Source organism: Choloepus didactylus, chromosome 17 (genome assembly GCF_015220235.1).
Source record: "Choloepus didactylus isolate mChoDid1 chromosome 17, mChoDid1.pri, whole genome shotgun sequence".
NCBI lineage: Eukaryota > Metazoa > Chordata > Mammalia > Pilosa > Megalonychidae > Choloepus > Choloepus didactylus.
Window position 1 is genome coordinate 66,637,980 of NC_051323.1, and position 20,565 is coordinate 66,658,544.

A 20,565-nucleotide genomic window follows, 5' to 3' on the forward strand; every position below is an offset into this window, starting at 1 on the left:
AAAAGAGAGAGGACACAAATGACTAAAATCCAAAGTGAAAGGAGGGACATTACAACCAATCCTACAGAAATTAAAAGGATTATAAAAGAATACTATGAAAAAGTGTATGGTAACAAATCAGGTAATCTAGAGGAAATGGACAAATTCCTAGAAACACACAATTTAACTAAACTGACTCTAGTAGAAATAGAAGATCTCAACAGACCTATAGCACATAAAGAGATTGAATCAATAATCAAGAATCTCAAAAGCGTAGCGGAATGAATTCTTCCTAACTCATTTTAGGAAGCCAACATTACCCTAATACCAAAGCCAGAGACATTACAAGAAAAGAAAACTACAGACCAGTTTCCCTATGAGCATAAATGAAAAAAAAAAAAAAAATCCTTAGTAAAATACCAACAAATCCAATCCAATAGCATATCAAAAGAATTATACGCCAGGACTAGGTGGAATTTATTCCAGGAATACAAGGGTGGTTCAACATAAGAAAATCAATTAATATAATATACCACATTAACAGAATGAAAGAAAATATTCATATGATCATCTCAACTGCTGCAGAAAAGGCCTCTGACAAAATACATCACCATTTAATGATAAAAACCTGCAGAAAAATAGGAATAGAAGGTAACTTCCACAACATGATAAAGAGCAAAAATGAACAAGCCACTGCTAACTTCATACTCAATGTTGAAAACTGAAATCCTGGCCCCTGAGATCGGGAGAAAGATAAGGCTGCCTGCTTTCATCACCCTGTTCAACACTGTACTGAAAGTTCTTTCCAGAGCAATTGAAAGGAGGAAGTAAAATTATCTCTATTTAGAGATGATGTGATCCTTTATGTAGCAGATCCAAAAGAATCCACAAGAAAAATTCTAGAACCTATAAATGAGTTCAGCAAAGTTGCAGGCTACAAGAATAACATGCAAAAATCTGTTGTGTTTCTATATTCCACTGAAGAATATTCTGAAATGGAAATTCTAAAAAGTGTCCCACTCATATTAGCTCAAAAAGAATAAAATATCTAGGAATAAATTTAACTAAGAAGGTGAATGACTTGTATACTTAAAACTACAAGACATTGCTGAAAGAAATAAAAAAGATCTAAATAAATGACAAGTGTTCATGATAGAAAGATGGCATTATTGAGACATCAATATTACCCAAAGCTATCTACAGATCCAGCAAATACCTTTCAAAAATGCAGCAGCTTTTTTTTTTTCTTTTTGGGGGGGGGCAGAAATGGAATAGCCAATCATTAAATTTATATGGAATCACAAGGAGCCCTAAATTGCCATATCAATATTGCAAAAGAAGAACAAATCTGGAGGTCTCAAACATCTTGATTTCAAAACTTCCTACAAAGCCACAGTAATCAAAACAGTGTGGTACTGGCATAAAGATAGATATATAGACAAATGGAATGGAACCGGGAGTTTAGAAGTAAACCCACACATCTATGGCCAACTGATTTTTTCCCCCACAGCTTCAGCTATTTCCATTATTGTAAAATTTTTATACATATAAAAGGTGCTAACTTTTGATGTACAGCTTGACAAGCAGTTATATAGGTAATTTCAAAAATTGTTATGGGTTACAGTTCCACAGTCTCAGTTTTTTCCCCATTATGCAATATAAGGTATCCACAGAAAGGTGAAGACTTTCAGAGCACAATTCAATGAGTAGTTATAGAGCAAATTCCAAAGCTTTTATAGGTTTGAGTTCCACCACGTCATTTACCTTCTCCCAGCTATTCCAACACTCTAGCATCTAAATATATTGACTATTCCTAGACGTTTGTTAAATCTTACCTTGTTTGTTGCTACCCCTTCCTCTCACTTAATCTCTTTCTCCATCTTCAGGGGTGTTTAGGCAGTGAGCACCCTAACTTATTCATAATGAAAGTGGGTGTCAACAGTATGGGGAAGGGAGCTGGATCTGATTGCTGTTCTTAACGAGGTTGCTGCCTCTGGGTTTTCGGACTTGTCTGGCATAGGAATACTCGCGGATTTAAGTTTCTGAGAGATAAAACTTAGTGAGTGAATCTTTTATAGAGTCTCAGGTAGGGACCTAAGTATTTGGGAACTATTTTTGGGAAGGGCATGGCATACTGTGGCCATCTGGGATGTCTAGCTAGAGCTTGCATAAGAATAACCTCCAGGATAGCCTCTTGACTCTATTTGAGATCTCGCAGCCACTGTGACCTCAGCTTGTTACCTTTCTTTTTTCCTCTTTTGGTCAAGGCATTTTTAGTCCCTCGCTGTCAGGGACAGGCTCATTCCTGGGAGTCGTGTCCCACATCGCCAGGGAGATTCATTCCCCTGGGAGTCATGTCCCTTATGATGGTGGTGGTGGCGGTGAGGGGCTAATGAATTTACTTGCCGAGTTGGGCTTAGAGAGAGAAATGGCCAACTGATTTTTGACAAAGGTGCCAAGTACATTAATTTGGGGAAAGAATAGCCTCATAAACAAATGGTGTTGGATATCCACATGCAAAAGAGTAAAGTTAGACCTCTACTTCACACTGTATACAAAAATTAACTTTAAATGACTCAGGAACCTAAACATAAAAGCTAAAATCATAAAACTCCTAGAAGAAAACATATCCTTGGTAGTGATTTCTGAGATATGATACCAAAATCACAGGCAACAAGAGAAAAAATAGATAAAATGGATTTTGCCAAAATTAAAATCTTCTGTACATCAAAGGACACTATCAGGAAAGTGAAAAGACAATCACAAAATGAGAGAAAATAATAGTGAACCATATATTTGATAATGGTTTAAAAACAATATATAAAGAACTTTGCAACGCAACAACAAAAATACAAATAATACAATTAAAAAGTGGGTACAGGACTTGAAAAGCATTTCTGTAAAGATACACAAATGGCCAATAAACACATGAAAAGATGTTCAACATCGGTTGCTCATCAAGAAAATGCAAATCAAAAGCACAATGAGATACCATTTCACACCCACTGGGATGGCTACTATTAAAGAAAAAAATCATTGACAAGCCTATGGAGAAATAGGAACCCTTATAGATTGCTGGTTGCACTGTAGAATGGTGCAGACATTTCGGAAATCAGTTTGGAGGATCCTCAGAAAATTTTAAAATGAATTAGCATATGATGTGGCACTCCCACTTCTTGGTATATAACCCCAAATAATCGAAAGCAGAGACTCCAACAGATATTTGCACATCAATGTTTATAGCAGCGTCATCCACCACCAAAAGGTGGAAGCAACCCAAGTTTCCATCACTGGATAAGTGGATAAATAAAAGGTGGTGTATACATACAATGGAATATTTTTGGTCGTAAAAAGGAATGTCGTTTTAATGTATGCTGTAACATGGATAAACCTTGAAGACATGCTGATTGAAATACGCCAGACACTAAAGGACAGATATTATATGATCTCATGTACACGATATATCCAGTAGAAGCAAACTTCATATAGACAGATGGTAGCTTATAGGAACCAAGGGGTGGGGGAGAGGCAGGGGGTCAGAAAGAAGGACTTAGAGCTTAATGGGTGAGTGGTTTCTGTTTCAGGTGGTGAAAAAGGAATGAAGGAATGTAGCACAACTAAATGTTCACATTGAAAAAAATGCAGTAAAGCCTAGTTGCCATGATGAAAGCATTTTTGAAGCCTTTGTTTGCAAATAAAGGAAGAAACTTGGAGTAACATGCAGAACGTGTGCATATTAAAAACACTGAATGAGGGCGTCTTTATTATCGAATCATGTTCGCTGTCAACTCAAGTGTTAGACTGAGGCCATTGATAAAACCGCCTTTCTCACCCAAATCCTGCAAAATAGCATACAGATAAAATAATCCTTGCCCATATAGGAAATGCTTATCTGCTGCCTATGTGGAAGGGGCTATAAATAGTTCCCTGGAGAACATTTTTCTATAATTAGTTTTTCACTTCAAGTGAACTCCCCGCAATATATTTCATATCACTAAACATTCTTCCTGGGCAAAGTACAGGGCAGATTATGCATTTGTTAGTGTAGCAGCTTAAATACAGTAACTAATCAAACAGTGTTGCTGGAAAGTTGGAGCATTTAAAAAGGAAACAAAAATGGAAACCATTCTGGGCAACTAACTGGCAGTGCACATTTAGTGTCGATATGCTGTTACAAACCGACACATGTAAACACATTAAATTACCTCTTCTTCCCTGATGTTGAGCTAAATGGGACAAGAACTGAGAACAGCTAAAGACAATGGCCATTTGTGTGTCAACACAGCTGTTTTTCTACCCTTTGGTTAAAGGGTGTTTCAGGGACTTGATGGAAAAGTGTTATCGTCATAGCTTGGCTGCACCTCCACAAATGCAGGCAAGAAGCAAACGCCTTACTGAGTCGAAGTGGTTTCTTCCGTGTTGTATGTGATTTATCTCCAACTCTACAATTATTTCTGAAATCCTCTTGGCTAATTGCAGGAGCTGAAAAGCACCTCGTCTCCCTCTGGTACATTTATAGTTCACCCACATTGGCTTCTCCTGGACCTTCCCTTTCCCAATTCCCAGCACTCGCTACACAAGATTTCTTTTCCATTCTATTTTGCACATGCCTTGAGGCCAGTGTGTCTTCCACATCTCTCAGGCTCCTTCAAGATGGCTGGAAGCTTAAGGTGGGGTAGTTTAAGAACCTTGGAGCACTCACAATTTTAACCGAGCATTTTCCCAAGAACGCACTCCTGCTCCGGTGAGAACAGCCACATCCCCTCCCAGTGCATGAATCAGGATGACCAGAGGGAACAAAGCTTCCTCCTTGGGCTGCTTTGCACTGTCCCCACCCGGGGGCCAAGAGACGGAGCTTGGCCTGCACCAACATGAACTCCCTTTATCAACATGAACTTGGTCCGAAGACCGCATGTTGACAAAAGGACACTTGCATCCAGCCCATAATCCAACAGAACCAAACCCCTGGAGAGATGCCAACAGCACACACATTGCCCCACTGACTTTATTCATCAGGACCACGTGCCGTTCTTTTGCCACCCCCAACCCTTCAACCTGAAATTCTATTTCAAGTACTTGGAAGACAGCCACTTCAGGGACAGAATGAAGATATTATTAACTGATGTGTTGAAGGGAAAACAAAAGATGCAGGGACAGTCTGTGCAGCGACGTATGTGGCACATGTCTGCTTTGGCGTCAGTTCATTACACAAGATCTCGTGGAAATCGTGAATGAGGCCATGAGTAGCTTTGCGTGGGCACCCGAAGAAGCTGAGTGGTGGGCCGGGCAGGAGGGGAGCAAGGGCTCAAGAGTCATCTGAGCCGGGTTCAAACCCTGCTCCGCCAACTAGTTGCAATTACACCGAGGGCACCTTGAACCTCTCCCAATCAGACTCTTTATTTGTAAATGGGAAATAAGAAATCACTTCCTTATGGGACCTTGTGGAGATGAAATGAAATAATGTAAATCCTTGGCACATAACTATTAGACAAACATTACCATTTATTACTGCAAATGCTATTTACTAAAATATCATTTTAAAAAATCCTCTTAGAAGACAAAGAAAAATGGGACCTACAATGAAACTTTATTACTAGAGAAAACATACATGTAGGAACGTCCTCAGGGGTGTTAACTATAGTGAAAGCTTATTCTCAAGCACATATGTGGTCAACAGTCTCACCGCCTGTTTTGCAGATTTGGGCATGTGTGTGCTTGCACACACACACACACACACACACACACACACACACACACACACACAATTTCTCCCAGTGGCCCTCGGAAGCCCTGCAATTAGCCAGAGGGATTAGCTGAGTGAGGCTTTGGGGCTTCAGCACCTCTAGTATTCTCCACTCAGGTTTCCCTCCCTGGACCCTCCACGTTGACTTTGAAAGGAAATCTTACTTCATTCTTCGGTTTGCCAACCACATGATCTAATCGGCACAAATGCCAAGGCAAGTGTTAACTCTACCAGCAGGCTGCACAAGGCTGTACAAGGCGTTGATTTTCTCCTCGGGCCCACGAGTCACCATCCTCCACTTTCCATAGCTAGGAAGCTTCTGCAGAATGAACACGTCTAATTCCAACCCTGATCCTTCAAACCCAAGGTGGATATTCTTGGATTTTTCCTCTGTAGGCACTCATTCAAGCTCAGGTTACTGGATTCTGAGGCCTCTGCTTAGACTGACCCAACCTTCCCCACTGCCTCAGTTGCTACATTTTGCTGCCCTAGCATAATGCTATCCTACTTAATGATGCGTGATACTGTGTTTTTTTTTTCTTTTCAATTTTGAAGTGCAAACTGATACAGAGGTAAGAATCCACAAGTCCTTCCCATCTTGTGACTTGTTAGAAAAACTGTGATAATATTGTCTGGCAGAGAACCCTGTCTTTGTTGTCTTATCTTGAGTTTGCATTGAAATCACTGGCTGTATGCACCTTTTGTGGATCCCAAGCCCTGGGCTAGCCCCGTAGTTACTGAAGTAGCTCCCACATTGCAGTTGCTTGTGGATAGCACAGCAAATGGGCACCCATAGTCTCTTAATACATATTTTGAGAATTTAATTGGATAGAGTTTTAACTAGGATTAAGGCACAAATTCAACCTCTATGATGGTAAAGACTAGCCAACTAAACTGCAAAAGCTGTGAGTTAACTCACTAATATCTTCAAAGATTGATATAAATAACTATAATTAAACATTTTCCTCCTCCCCTCCATAAACGTTGATTCTTTGAAAATTACCTGTGTTTTCTGGATCCATCACTGCAGCATCCAGTCAATAAAGTCATGCTGTTTTCAAGCACGGACCACATGAGAATTTCCCAATGGGCAAGGCACTTTTGAAAGAGTTCTTTTTCTCTGTGCTGCTCATTTTGAATAATGCATGGATTACAATCTAGCTTGGCTTTGCTATCTGGTTAATGAAAAAATCCTGGCACCAATGCCCTTTCCTCCAGGAAGTCCATCCTGATTCCTTCCTTTGAGCCCTGTGGCATTTCGTCTTTTGGTACAACCCTACTTGACCTCTGCCTCTACACTCTAAACCCTTCAAGGACAAAAACAAAAACAAGTACAAAAACAAAAAAACAAAAAAAACCACAACTGCCCAACTGGTTCCTCTGATCCCTCACATGCTAAGCCCAGCCTTGATCACGGTCAGCCTCCTGAAAAATGGCAGTAAAAGAAACTGAATTATCAAATGCATAGAATAAAACAAAGGCAAACTTTCCTCTTCAATTCTCCTCTCAATTTGGAGGGTGTGGGAGGGGGGATATTCTTCTGGGAACTCTTGTCCTCCAGCCTGATTGGGTTCAGAGCTGCAAATTCAACTCCTTATGATCAGAAAACCACCCTACCCTGGTGGGATTAAATAGGAGATGGGATGGAGTTTACAAGAAGTAAACAAGAAATAAACTCCATGATTACAAAGCAGAAACTACCCAAACGGACCACCACAAAATACTTGTTGCCCTGTGGAATTCTGAGATACATCATTCTTGCAGGCTGTTTCAGTTTCCTCAAAGATCACTCAAGCATTGTTCAACTTGTTCCCAAAAGGGCGTATAGAGGGAGGGAGCTGGAACCTCTTTCAAAGCAAGAAAGGAAGGGAGGTGGCTTTAAATTCTGCGTGAAATCCGGTTAAAAGTACACAGCTTTATCATCTAGTAGATATTAGTCATGGGCACCCTTGAAGGGCAGGGTGAAACCTACTTGCCTGAGGGAAAAAGAGGAGGTGGAAAAACAACAAAGCAAAACAAAACAAACAAAAAAAATTTTTTTCCCTCTTTTTGGAAAAAGGAGGGACTTCAAAACTCTCATGTGCCAAATGCCTCCTTTTTGAAAAACCCCTTAAATCAAAAGCAAGCTTAAGAATAAAAGCTCTTAGGATGCTCAAAGCTCCTTGCAGCTGATTATTTTTCAGGAAGAGAATTAGACAAAAATAATACAAATGGGAAATAAAGAGAATGACCTAGTTTACAGGGGGGAAAAAGGAGCTCTGTGTGAGCGTTCTGATCTAATTGACGTGTGGGATTGCATGACCAAATAAGGCGCCGCTGGCCCTGCCTAAGCCAGAGAGGGCCTGTCTTGAATTCAAGAACCGAGAGGAGAGACCGAGGGCCCAGGAATCGGGTGGGGGGGACCCACGGCTGCCGCGGGGTGGGGGTGGGGGGGATCCGAGGAGACTCCTTGCCACAAAATCGGAAAAGACAGAAAAGAACAAGCGGCACCGCTTTCCTTCCCAGGGCCACTGGCCGGCAGGGCGCGGGAAGGAGGGACATCTGGAGAAAGCTGCTGCGTCAGGCACTGTACCTAAGTGACGTCAGGGAGCGGGTGACCTCCAGGTGCGGGGCACCTCTCCCGTCCTTCGGGCTTCTCCCGGGGCGCCTCCGCGCGGTGAGGGGAGGCTGCGGGCTAGGTGAACCCCGCCAGCGTTGCGGGCCTCGGCCGGGCGCGGGTCTCCCCTTTTCCCCGGGACTTCGTCTCGGGAGCACTCAGCGGGAAGCAGCAGCGCCAGGCTCCCGGGGGCTATTTGTGTGCGCGTGTCTGCGTTCGCTGTTTGCGGGAGCCTTTGTAAAACCTCCCTGTGTGCTCGCGCGCCTCTCCAGCTTCTCCTTTTCTTGGATTCTCGCCTGTCTCCTCCCAGAGAGAGAGAGAGAGAGAGAGAGAGAGAAGGTCACGTATGTTTGGAAAAATATGTAGGTCAGTGGAACATTTCCTGCACTGGTGCAAAAGGAGAGGAGGGCAGCGGGGGAGGGGCGGGGAGGCGCGCGCGCTCGGCGCCTCTGGCAGCAGCCCCGCACCCCCGCACCCCCGCGGGGAGGGGGCAGCCAGCGGGTTCCCTGCCACCCTTGACCCATTTTCCGGACCTTCGCTTTAGAAGAGACGCCCATCGTTTCTCCCCAGCAGCCGCTGCTGCTCTCCCCCGAACGGCGCTCACCCGGCGCCTTGCGGCCCCCTGCCATCCCCTCCGCCCCCCACCCGCAATCGGAAATCGTGGTGGCCCCTGCCCAGCCATGCCCCGAGCCAGGGGTCGGGCCCCGCTTGCAGACTCGCCCCGCCTGCTGACTCTCCCTCCGCGCGCGGGACAGTGGGGTGGCGGCGGGCATGGCGGGGGTCGGCCCGGGGCGGGGGAGGAAGAGTCCTTCCCATCCCCCGGGTGGCAACTTTCACGGGACCTTGGCTGGCCGCCCCCGCATCTCCTTGCCTCCCCTCTTCACCGGGTCTCTTCGAAGCACGACACCTGCACCCCCACCCCACCCCCAGCCCCGACCCCAGGCCCGACCCCGCCGCAGGGCCTTCCTAGGCGGCAGAGGCGGCGGCGGCCTCGGGGCGCGCGAGGGTCTGCGCCGCACGGGGAAGTCAGGGGTCCCGCTGCCCGCCGAGCGGAGGCCAGGAGAAACAGGAGGAGGAGGAGGAGGAGGAGGAGGAGGCGACGAGAGAGGAGGAGGGGTGGAGAAGGGCGGCGAGCGGGGAGGAGGAAGAGGCGGCGGCGCTCCCCGCCGGCTCTGCGTGCGCCCAGAGTTTGCCGCGCGAGCAGCCGGCCTCCCGCAGGAGCCGAGGGACCCGCACGCCAGCGGCCCCGGAGCGGCGGCCGCGCAGCTTGGAGACCCGCGGCGGCGGCGGCGGCCGCGAGAGCAGCGCCTCCTGCCGCCGCCCGGGAGGAGCTCGCCGCGCCCGCTCGCCGCCTCGGCTCCCAGTGGCGGCGGCGGCGGCGGCGGCGGCGGGCGGGAGGCGCGGTCTCCCCGGCCCATTCCTCGCCCGGCCCCGCGGGGGCCGCCCCGGCCCACTCGAGGTAAGGGGCCGCGACCCGAGACGCGGGGGTCGCCCGGGGTGGGCGTCCGTGGGCGCTGGGGGGCGCGGGGCTCTGTCACCTGCTCGCCGCGCTGAGGACGCGCAGGGCCGGGGAGGGGCGCTGGGGGCGGCGAGACTGCGCGGCGGCCGGGACCCGGGTTGCGGGGCCGCGGAGGTGCGGGGAGGTGGGTCGGAGCCCCGGTGGCTCCCACCGCCGGGGACATCACGTCCTGCGGGACCCTCGCAACGGTGGGGCTGGTGAGGTCCGTGCGCGTCTCGCCTGGGAAGGCGGAGGAAGAGGCACCCCGAATCTCGAGATTTGGGGTTACCGTCGGGGCGGATGGGGGTCGTGCCCCCAGACAGCAGCCTTGGGGGTACCCGCTGCACTTTTTCGGGCCCCATCGCGCGCTCTCCTGAAGCGTGGGGAGCCCGGGACCCCAGGAGAGTGCGGCGTGCGCGCCCTGGCTCCGCGGGCCCCCCGGGTTCCGGGCCGGGTGGGGGGCTCAGCCTGGCCCCCGGCCGTGTCGCCTGGCTCCGCGCGCTGCGTGACAGCACGTTGTTCTGTTGGGCCGAGGGGGGGGGGGGTACACCTTTGACCTTTCCAAAGAGCCGCGCTGGATGGGTAAGCCCCGGGGAAGAAGCAGGTCGAGGAGCGAAATTCCAAGCCTCCCGCCTGACAAACAAACCCCCACTCCTCTACCTGCCACTCCTTAACTGCTCAAGGTAAGAAAGTTTGTTTTCAGCACTGTGATTCATAAATAATTAGTAACCAGTATGGTTGATTAGGTAAGATGGAAACCTTAAAAACACACGCACTTCCAGAAAGTCTGAAAACTCCCAAGGATGTATCCGGAAGACTTTGCTTCTAAAAGTTGAACGCCCTCGAGTTCAACAGGTTTTTCAACAGGTTTGTTTAGAAGGGGCCGAGAGGGCAAAGTGCCAAGTGTTTCTCTAGTATTTACTACCCGCCGTTTTGGTATCCAGCCCCGAATTCAGTAAGTTGCTTAGTCTGTTTCTTTAGAGGTGAGAAATAATATTGAGTAGTTTTAAAATGAACTTATAAGCAGAGACAACCGAAGCCAGTCTTGATCATTTAGAACCAAGACCTCGTTTCTCTCAGAGGAGGGTTTTTCCTGTTTGGACTTCCCAGTTAATTGGTCCTAAACTAAAGCAGTTCCCGGCAGAGGCTCAGCTCACACGTCCGCCCCTCTCCCAGTAACTCGTCCCCACCCCGTGAGCTGACCAGAGGCTTTCACGGCGTGCATTAAAAACAGGAGCGTCCCTGCTTGGGAACCGCGTTCAAAATTCAAGGGCAAGTACTAGCATTCTCTTTCTGTCAATCATTTCTTTATAGGTAAACACTTGCCAAAAATAACCCCCAAATTAATTTTTTAAAAATAATTCCCAAAGAAATATAAATATAATATTTAAGAGTTATTCCTAATTGGGCCTCTATTTTACAAAAAAAAAAAAAAAAAAAAAAAATCCAGTGTTTCATTACGCAGCCAAGCTAGGGACCGTACAAGTATTGACATTTTCTCAGCAGTCTGCTTTAAAGATTTAGTTAAAAATAAAGTGTGCAACATAAAGACATTCAATAATTATCTTCCATCTCACAGAGAGATGTGGAGTGTGGCTTAGAAGAATGGTAAATGGGCTGCTTTTAGCTATTTCCTTTTTGGAAATTGATGTCTCCATTTATTTGCTGATCTGTCCCACTGCGTTCAAATGTAGAATTGGTTTTATTCTCATTACTCCCCAGAGTGACTCCTGTGGAGGAAAAAGAAGGGGATACATTCTAGAGGAAATATGTTATTAATAAAATGTTACCCCCCCAAAGAGTTAAACATTGCAAGAAAGGAACCAAGTGAGGCCTGAATAATTAGTGTAATGAAAAAACTTCCCTGGTCTGATGGGAGAGTGTTCAGATGGCACTAAAGAATTCATCAAAGAGTTCTTCATGGAGAAAATAACAATTGTTTTAAAGATCATTCCGTTCTTTTAAAAGCATTTGGACCCTTTTTGCTATTTCTGGCTATTTAATAATGAAAATGGTAAAAAACAAAATTCATCTGATATGCATTGTTAAGTTGAATTCATCTTTTTTTTTTTGAGCAATCTCTCTTAAGTCTTTATAGCTGGCTCTTAACAGTGTTATTTGATTTGAGGTAAAAGATTCAGAATTAAAGATTTTTTTTTTCAGATGCAAATAGTAATGCCTGCGTATACCTTTTATATCACTATCTTTACATATTTTTTTTTCAGTCTTCCTTTTCACACCTTAAGAACCAAAAGTGCTTAAATCCTTCTTCTTAACTTTTAAGACATTTATATGTCTTGGTCCTTAAATGAGCTATTAGTTCCTCCTTCATGCTCATGACACTGGCTGCTAATTCCATGCACAGATTGACATCTCTTTCCCAAGAGAGGTCAGACTAGGAGGTGTTGAAAATAGCCCAGTGACTCAGGATTTGTGGCTGCTTTATGCCAACGGTTTAATTGACTGCATCATAGCAAGCATCTAATTGAGTTTCACATTTAAATAGTGGAAATGATACTTGATGCATTATTTGCATCTGGAAGTATTTGATTAGCACGTCCCCCGTCTTTGTTCTAGTTGTAGCAAAGACTGGAGGTCAGGGCTTGTCATATTCATATTCTCCATAGCATCTCATCCCCATGGGGTCTTGTTCAGGATAGATGCTTGATAAGGAGGTATGGGGAATGAAAGGAAGTCTCAGTGATACTTACCCAAAGGCTAGAAATTTCTAACTGGTAATGGGGCACTTTGAGTAATTCTGTGGAAAATCTGGTGATGACTAATGGTACCTTAAAGAACGAAATAAACAGTTATTAAATATGAATGTGTGCTTTTTTAAAAAAGGATAGGTGGATTTTTATGCAGTCTTTAGCTAAGACACTGCTATTTTTTTACCTTAATTGTTCGACAGAGATTGGGGCCCACTTGGCACTTTAAGTGAAGTAATTTCTTGGATAAAGCTCCCCCAGAGACGTCTGAAACTTCTGCAACTCGTAAAGCAGTGGTGTGGTTCCATTTGGTGATTCAGGTAGAAAGGAGAGAGTTTATCGTCTACACTAGTGTGAGAAAACAGTGTCTATAGGCAGTTGGAGGGCACCGCCCAGAGCTTCTCAAACTTTCCAGCACCTCTGAGGCTTGGGGACCTTGCTAAGGTGGGCTCTGGTTCAGTGGGTCTGGGCTGAGGCTGGAGATTCTGCATTTCTCACATGCTCCTGGAAGCTCCTGAAGTGGCCACACGCTTTGGGAAGCAAAGTTCTGGAACACTCTTAATTCAATTCTGCATACGTATACTGGGCATCCAATGTCGGGTAGGCCCAGATGATGCAAAAATAAAAGGTCAACCCTGCCCTTGATGAGGAGGAGAGAGAGTGAGATTCTTTCCAGACTGGAATTGGGGTCTGGAGGTCCCACACTCTACAGTGTGATAGTCAGCAGGAGAGCATGTGTCCCAGGAAAGGGACTTTTCTGGTAGAGCTTTCACCTTGACCTTAGTCTGATTTGGATGGAGGGCTTTGTGACTTGGCAGGAAAGAAAACACAGATTTTGAAGTCACACAGACCTGGGGTACTGCTGTGTGACTTGGAGCAGCAACTTGACCTCTCTGAGCTTCAGTGTTCTCGTCAGAAAAGCAGTGCAAATAATGTGTACCTTGCCAGGTTGTTCCTGGGATTGGAAATAAAGGACACATGTTTGGCATAACACAAATGGTACCTTTCATTACTGTCCATGGGGGAGAGGAGGCTGGAAGGAGAGGAGGAAGGGGAGGTCCCTAAAGTAGTTCTCCATGTGGCTCACCTGTTGGAGATCCAGCTTGGTTAACCAACAAACCCAAGGCCTGCAGTAGGGAACCAGGCTAGAGCTGGGGGGCGGGCAGCTGTGGGAGTTATTCCCACAAAATGGAATTATCACGGGCATGCCACTCTGCAGCCTTCCCAGCTGCCTTTGCCTATATCTCTTGCTGAAGTTTTGGTACCTGCGCTCCTCCTGGTATCTACCCCCGAGGTTCTGTTGACCAGGATGGATTGGTGTTGGTCAGTAATCAGGCACCTCTTAAAAACAGCGCAGAGGGCAGGGCACGCGCCCCTTCTCCTTGGCGGGCACTTTTTACGAATTAAACCCATCAATCTGTCCTTCGCGGTTCAGTATGAGATACCTGAAATTAGTGCAGGATGTGTCAGACTCACCTGGCACACTTTTTATGCTGCACACCCAGAGTTGTGCTTGACAGCGGCTTAACACACAAAAATGACTGCTGCTTCCAGCATTGGGGGAGGACGGATGTTTTGTGGTGGTGGCTTTCTTCACCCTGATCTTAGGAGGGGTAACCTGTATGATTCTCAAAATGTTTTCCCCAAAGTTACTCTGCTTTTCTTTTTTGTATTTTGGGGTGCTGCTTACTATTGGAAAAGGAGATTTATCTGCTACCCTACTCCCCAATAAACATGAAAAATCAAGTTCTAAGAGAATGGCAATGGCAGTTGGATATTTGGGGGAGGGAAAAGGAGAGGAGGGCAGCCCCATCCAGGGTACCCCAAGATGGAGTTGGAACAGTGGTGATGCTAGAGGGTGGGAGGTGGGATACCCAGAGGGACCCCTGGGACCCGGCCATGTAGGTGAGGTTTCCAGGTCACTCCACATCCTCCAGGCCTGCAGTAGACACAGCGCAACGTAAAGAGAAGCAGGGGACAATGCGATCCTTCCAGCTTTTTCTGAGCCAGAAATGACACACAATTTTACAAAGGATATTTGTGCTCCTTGAAGATCAAAATAGCAAGTCCTGGAGAATATGTTTAAAATAATTGTTTTCCTGCTTATTAAAATGCATTACATAATTTTTGGAAAATATAGAAAAGAATGAAGACAATGAGGATTACCACAATATCAAGGTTATATCTCCTTTCAGTCATTTTTTTTCTATGCATCAAAATGTTTTAGTATTAGATTTTTTAAACAACCACATGGATATAATCTTGTCAGTGTCTTAAATACTACAGAATGGTTCTAGTAAAAAGAACAAGATTCTCTTCCTTCCCCCTGTATCCTGGTCACTCGCCAGCAGAAACCTGAGTTGTTGGGGAGCCTTCCCCGCCCCCACTCCTGGGGTAGCTCCCGATTGGTCGAGCAACCCTGGTGGGTCTGCTGCCCTTGCCAGTGATTGGCTTGGGGTCAGCAGGTGGACCCTGCCCTGGTCAGTAGAACATGAGGGGCAGGTTCCTGGGAGCCTTCTGGGAAAGTTTCCCCGGCTCTTAAACAGGCGAGGGGAGCCCCATAGGCCCCTTCCTTTGCCTGCAATCTGGTTCTTGCGTGGGGCGCCTGAGAATGGGACAGCAGGCGGCGGCCAGAGCAGGTGAGGCCGAATCACGCCTGAGTTGCTGGGGAATGCAGAGGGCCGGGATGGGGTCTCCATGGTGCCCGTCCCTTCTGGAGTATCCAAACAGGAGTGCCTGCTTCACAAGGCAGGTGAGATCCTGAATCTGCCTCGCCACTGAAAGCAGGTGCTTAGGTTTTTCTGTTACTGCAGCAGAAGCGCCTCACTTGTGCACTGCCCAGCTCTCCTTCCCACTTAGGAAGGAGCCACAGTTAATCGTAGGAGTGTGTTTTTCTAGTCCTTTCTTTGTGCATTTATGTAGATATACCCCTACATGTACATTTTCTTTTTAAACAAGCACGACTCATTTTATGCATGTTGTTTAGTGCCTTTTTAAAAAAAAAAATAGAATAATATGGCACAGAGACTTTGCCTATTGCTATTATTTTTATCAACTTCATTCTCCTTTAAGGCTCCCTACCATTATTGAGGAGAATGGATGAGCCATCCTTTATTTAACCCCTCCCTGTTGATAACCATTTACTTGTTTTTGTGTCCACTTCTTCACGATCACAGCCTGTGCTTGGGTTAGCTTCCTTGTACATATATCTCTATGTACATGTTCAAGTTTGTCTCTGTTAGAGACTTCTAGAAGGTGATTCCTGGGTGAAAAGGTACATCTGTTTGAAATATTGATAGATGCAGCCAAATAGACAACTAAAAAAAGCTGTGCCTTTGTACCTTCCCTCCCGCTGTGTAAGGCTGCCCTGCCTCCATGGCTTTACCAACACTACATATTATTAGTCTTTTAAATCCTTTTTATACATTTTCACATCATGAGTTAATACTATTTTCAGTTTTCTGTTCTGGTTCTTTGCCTTAACCCGAACATAAGCGTTTTCCCATGTCATTTAAAATTCCCTGTGAACATCATGTTCATGGCTACACAGTAGTCCATGATAGTGGTTTTGGGGATGTTTCATTGGGTTTTGAGGACACAGAAGGGAATACTTGAAATTGAGACTCTTGATGAAAATTAAGTAGACATGATCAACCTTGCAGTACCTGGGAAAGACTTTCTACAAATGGTGTTAGGAGACCCGCCCCTCCCAGCCATGTGTTTCCGAGAAGACCCTGAGGAGGCAGCCTTCCAGAGACTTCTCGATCCAGTCACATGGCTGGCAGATGGGTGGACTCTTTGCCCCAAGTGTTTCTAAGCAGCTTTCTTGCTTCCCATCTCTGTAGAGTCTACAGTCTGACACACGTTCTTTGTCTGAATGTACAGTGGTCACTTAAATACTTTGTGCATTGCACATACCTGACATGCAAGTCTGCTGTATTATTTGCAATCTTTCAATTCTGCAATAGAAGACAGGGAAGCAAATGGGATGGACAATACCCAGAAGAAACGTGAATCACCATTCTGGGAAGTCCACATTTGAAAAACACCACTTACATTCATGGGCCTTCTGTTCGTCCCCCTACTTCTGTACTCCTAAATATTAGTGTGTGGTGCAGAACTTGTCATTTGATGAAGTTCTTGATATAGAAAAAAAGGTGAAACCGCAAAAGAAAACAGCTTCCTGGAGGAAATAGAGACCATGCAAGAAAAAGATACTTAAAAACAAACAAAATTATCAGGGCCTCAGGAGGCACACAATATAGCTCTTTGGTCCTTGCCGTGTTCACCAAAGCATCCCAAACATCCGGACAAAATTAGACTTATTAGCCATTAAACTATGTACAAAAACATGGCAGGTCACGGAGGAAACTAAGAGACCACACAAAAAAATATATACTTCCACAAAATTTTATTAGTGTCTGTATTGTTGGCATACAAACACAAACGTATTTTTCTCCCTAACGCAGAGAAGGAAATCTAAAGTTTCATGGAAGTTCCCCAGGACAGGTGAATCCTGTTTCAAATCTGGTTCTGAATCACTGGTTGTCCGTGTGGGCTTACAGTCCCTTTGGGGTCAGTTTACAAAGCGTCCGGTTCAGTGGAATTCAGATTTTTCTCTAGTGTTATGTAGAGAGGTCCAGGATTTCTTCAGTTTCTGGACTTGGGTCAGTTTTCCCCTGGTCCACCTCACAAGTTAGAAACAGGCAGCAGCAGAGGTCTACACGTCCCATGCGGTTGGTTCTGATCCACCTGCCTGTTGGCAGGATGAGGCAGGGGTAGAAATTCCTCGCTAGGGACACCAGCCTGTGTCCTTGTAGCTGGGGAAGGTTGCTTTTGCAGAGGAGGGTTGGAGTGAGAATTGGGAAATCATGGATTTGCCACGTCACCACGTTCATTTTTGCTGCCTGCCTTTGTCATCACTGGTTACTGCATTAAAATGTCTGTTTCCTTGGAGACCTCCACGATCCTATAAAAACATGGGGAAAAATGTAAAATCCGAGCTTGGGTGTGTGTTTGTGGTGGGGGTGGCAGACAGATGTGTTGAGTGGAAAGTTGCCAGAGACTGACTCCTCTGTAGCTCTGTTAACATCAGGTTAAAAACCAAAGAGGTCACTCTTTATGGCCTCTCCAAAGCCTTCGTAATGGCCAGGGAGGATTTTATTTTTATGACTTCTCCTCCCTTCCCCTTCAGTAATTGTCAAGAGAGAGAGAGCGATTCATTCACAGCAAATTTGCATGGTAATTTTGTAGAGGTTTTATGATCTTTCAAAGAAGAAAACTTGCCCCTGTTTGTAATCATATGTATCCCTTCACTAATAAAAATCTCTGGGGCTTATGGCTTAAGACAGACTGATTTCTTTCCAGTCTAGGTAAGAGAGCTTCTTATGTTTTCACTGCTTCTGAGACTTTCTGGCAACTTCTCCACCCTGGGCCTCTGCCTCTCAGTTCTCTGTGTAGAGAGTGGGGAGGGGGCTGGGTTCCACCTGGTCCTAGGATAACGGAAGCACCTGTCGCCTGTCACTTCCCCTCTTCCAGGATCTGCCACTCACTCCCATAAATCAGGTTTGCCAACAGGGCTGGCAACTCATAAAAAAGCCTCCCCCCGTATCTTCCTTTCATCTGATCTGAAATGTACTGCTGTTTGGAGCTTGTGTTCAGGGGAAGGATGGGGCTCCTCAATTTGGGGGTCCCACTGACAGCCACAGATGGCCTTGTTGAGAGCAGCCCCTGTCCTCCATTGCCTTCTCATTCCTGACTTTTCTGGAATCTCAGGCTTGCAAGCTTCAGCTCCTTTTCCACCCTCTTTTGCTGTCGCTCATCCCTCATCATGCTGACTCTCGGAGCCCCCAGATCCTTGAGTCCTTCTTTTACTCTCCAGTTTTTCCTGGGATGCTTCCAGGCAGGGCTTCCGCTCTCTTCTGGTTCAGCCTTGAAATCATCTCCCTGGTCAACACGTGTGCATGTTACTCTCGTATCAAGCCTGGGCTCCGGCCAGCTCTGTGAGCCCTATGGTACCCTCAGCACCTGGTGCAGGACAGGCAAGTGGACGCCCCAAAACATTTTGCGGAGAGAAGGAAAGAACTTATCCTCGTTCCTGGTTGCCAGACAACAGGCGTGGTCCGTTCAGCCGCGTGTCTGAGGAGACGGCCCCAGCACCCTGACTTCTCTGCAGAGACCTCTTGCCCACACAACTAAGCAGCTTGCTTCTGCCTTCACACCCTGAGTAGGTTCATTGGTCATCCTTGTCCCCTGATTTCTTTAGACTCCTGCTCAAAACACTTATCAGCGAGCTACCTAGACTTTATTTGACCTGGTAATTGTTCACTCCTCCTCAACCAGGACTTGCTGCTATTGCTGCACAACTGCAGGGGGCACTATTTCCTTTATGTTCTATAAAAATAGCAATGTCTTGTGCAGCAAAGCTATGTATCCTTAATATTTTTCTTGAGTTTGTGCACCATTTATTTGGACTTGTGCTGTTTGGCGTGTCTATGTGCATTTTACATGGAAGTATAGACTGTGGGTGTCTTGTGTTTCTCTTCCCAACTTATGATGGGTTTTCTCCTCCTTTCTCCCCTCCTTGCTTGGACTCATGGCCCCCTCTAAGCCTTCTGTTGGCCAGCTCAAGAGACCCTAATTGGTGCCTCACAGGCAAAGACCTGGGAAACAGCAGTGGTGCCTGGTGAAGGAGCGGTCATGCTTACATTTAAAAAAGAATCATTCATTAGGGACTCCTAATTTAATAAGTCAAGCCCTCAGTCTTGGGGCTTGCCCTTATGAAACTTATTCCTGCAAAGGAGAAGCTGAGCCTACTTACAATTGTGCCTAAGAGTCTCCCCCGGAGAACCTCTTTTGTTGCTCAGATGTGGCTTCTCTCTCTTAGCCAACTCTGCAGATAAACTCACTGCCCTCCCCCCTACATGGGACATGACTCCCAGGGGTGTAATTCTCCTGGCAACGTGGGACATGACTCCCAGGGATGAGCTTGGTCCTGGCATCATGGGATTGAGAAAGCCTTCTTGACCAAAAGGGGAAAAAGAAACAAAATAAAGCTTCAGTGGCTAAGAGGTCTATCTGGAGGTTATTTTTATGCATTATATAGATATTCCTTTTTAGTTTCTAGTGTATTAGAATAGCTAGAAGCAAGTACCTGAACCTGTTGAATGGTAATCCAGTAGACTTGATTCTTGATGATAATTGTATAACTATATATAGCTTTTGTTGTGTGACCATGTGATAGTGGAAACCTGGTGACTGACACTTCCTTTACCTAGTGTATGGGCAGATGAGTAATAAAATGATGACAAAAAGTATGTAAATAATAGGGGGGTAAGGGGTATGGGATGGTTTAGGTATTCTTTTTTCTTTTTTTATATATTTTTTTCTTTATTTTGGAGTAATGAAAATGAAAATTGTGATGCATTCACAACTATATGATGATATTGTGAGCCATTGATTGTATACTTTGGATGGATTATATGGTGTGTGAGTATATCTCAATAAAAATTGCATTTAAAAAAGAGAACCGTTCTATTTATATTCCCAATTTCTATGAAGTTGTGTTGTGTTTGCCCAAATTAGGTATTCAGAGTTGTCGGCTGTCTAACCTCTATGTCAAAAAGTCTCCTTGTGTTTCAGCCTGAAGTTGGGTCTAAGGACCCATCTCAGAGAAGCAGCAGCCCCTTGTTGCCCATTCTCGCTGCTTTGGGTGGGCTAATTAGGATGTACTTAACTGAGGCTATGTTTGTGTTTTCCAACAATTCAGGCTTTGGGAGCCCTTGAGTACATTGCCACCTTCTTATCTGAGTTACCCATTTGAAAAAAACTCACCTGTTCCTCAGGTGTGCCCGCATTGACCTATGACCTGAAGTTAAAGCCCAGCCTGTGGGGTCCATCTCTCTGTGGGTCAGCAGCATCCTCAAATGGTTTAATGACGACAGCTTGTGGCCAGTGGAGAAAGCCTTGTGACCCAGTGACCTTTGCAGTCACATACGCTCCGAGACTCAGTTTCTTCGTCTGTAAAAGAGAGATACTAATG

General features: G+C 45.8%; 2 protein-coding genes across 4 annotated transcripts in view; one reads left to right on the forward strand and one right to left on the reverse strand.

Moving 5' to 3' along the window:
* The first annotated feature begins 8,167 nt into the window (after window positions 1–8,167).
* Window positions 8,168–20,565, forward strand: part of NPAS2 (neuronal PAS domain protein 2) — a 164,137-nt gene continuing 151,739 nt past the window's right edge. Inside the window, exon 1 of one of the 3 annotated variants that reach the window (XM_037806901.1) lies at window positions 8,168–8,326. The gene's annotated coding sequence lies outside the window, so the exon portion shown is untranslated. Of the gene's footprint in view, window positions 8,327–9,669; window positions 9,778–10,431; window positions 10,500–20,565 lie in introns of those variants that run through there. The other 2 variants (XM_037806899.1, XM_037806900.1) reach the window with 2 other exon arrangements.
* On the reverse strand, window positions 9,152–15,223 carry LOC119512134 (basic salivary proline-rich protein 2-like). Its single transcript, XM_037806633.1, has 3 exons — window positions 15,103–15,223; window positions 9,454–10,390; window positions 9,152–9,356 (listed from the first exon to the last, which is right to left on the reverse strand). Exons 1-3 carry the CDS (start codon window positions 15,221–15,223, stop codon window positions 9,152–9,154), a joined length of 1,263 nt encoding a protein of 420 aa, XP_037662561.1.

Excerpts from the sequence above, each read along its gene's own strand:
- LOC119512134 (XM_037806633.1), bottom strand. The coding sequence starts at position 15,223 with ATGGAGACCCCATCCCGGCCCTCTGCATTCCCCAGCAACTCAGGCGTG. Across the intron at positions 10,391-15,102 it reads ACGCAAGAACCAGATTGCAG|CGCGGCTCTTTGGAAAGGTC; the intron begins GCAAAGGAAGGG and ends TTACCCATCCAG. Across the intron at positions 9,357-9,453 it reads GCCGCCTCTTCCTCCTCCCC|CGGGACCCCTGACTTCCCCG; the intron begins GCTCGCCGCCCT and ends CTCGGCGGGCAG.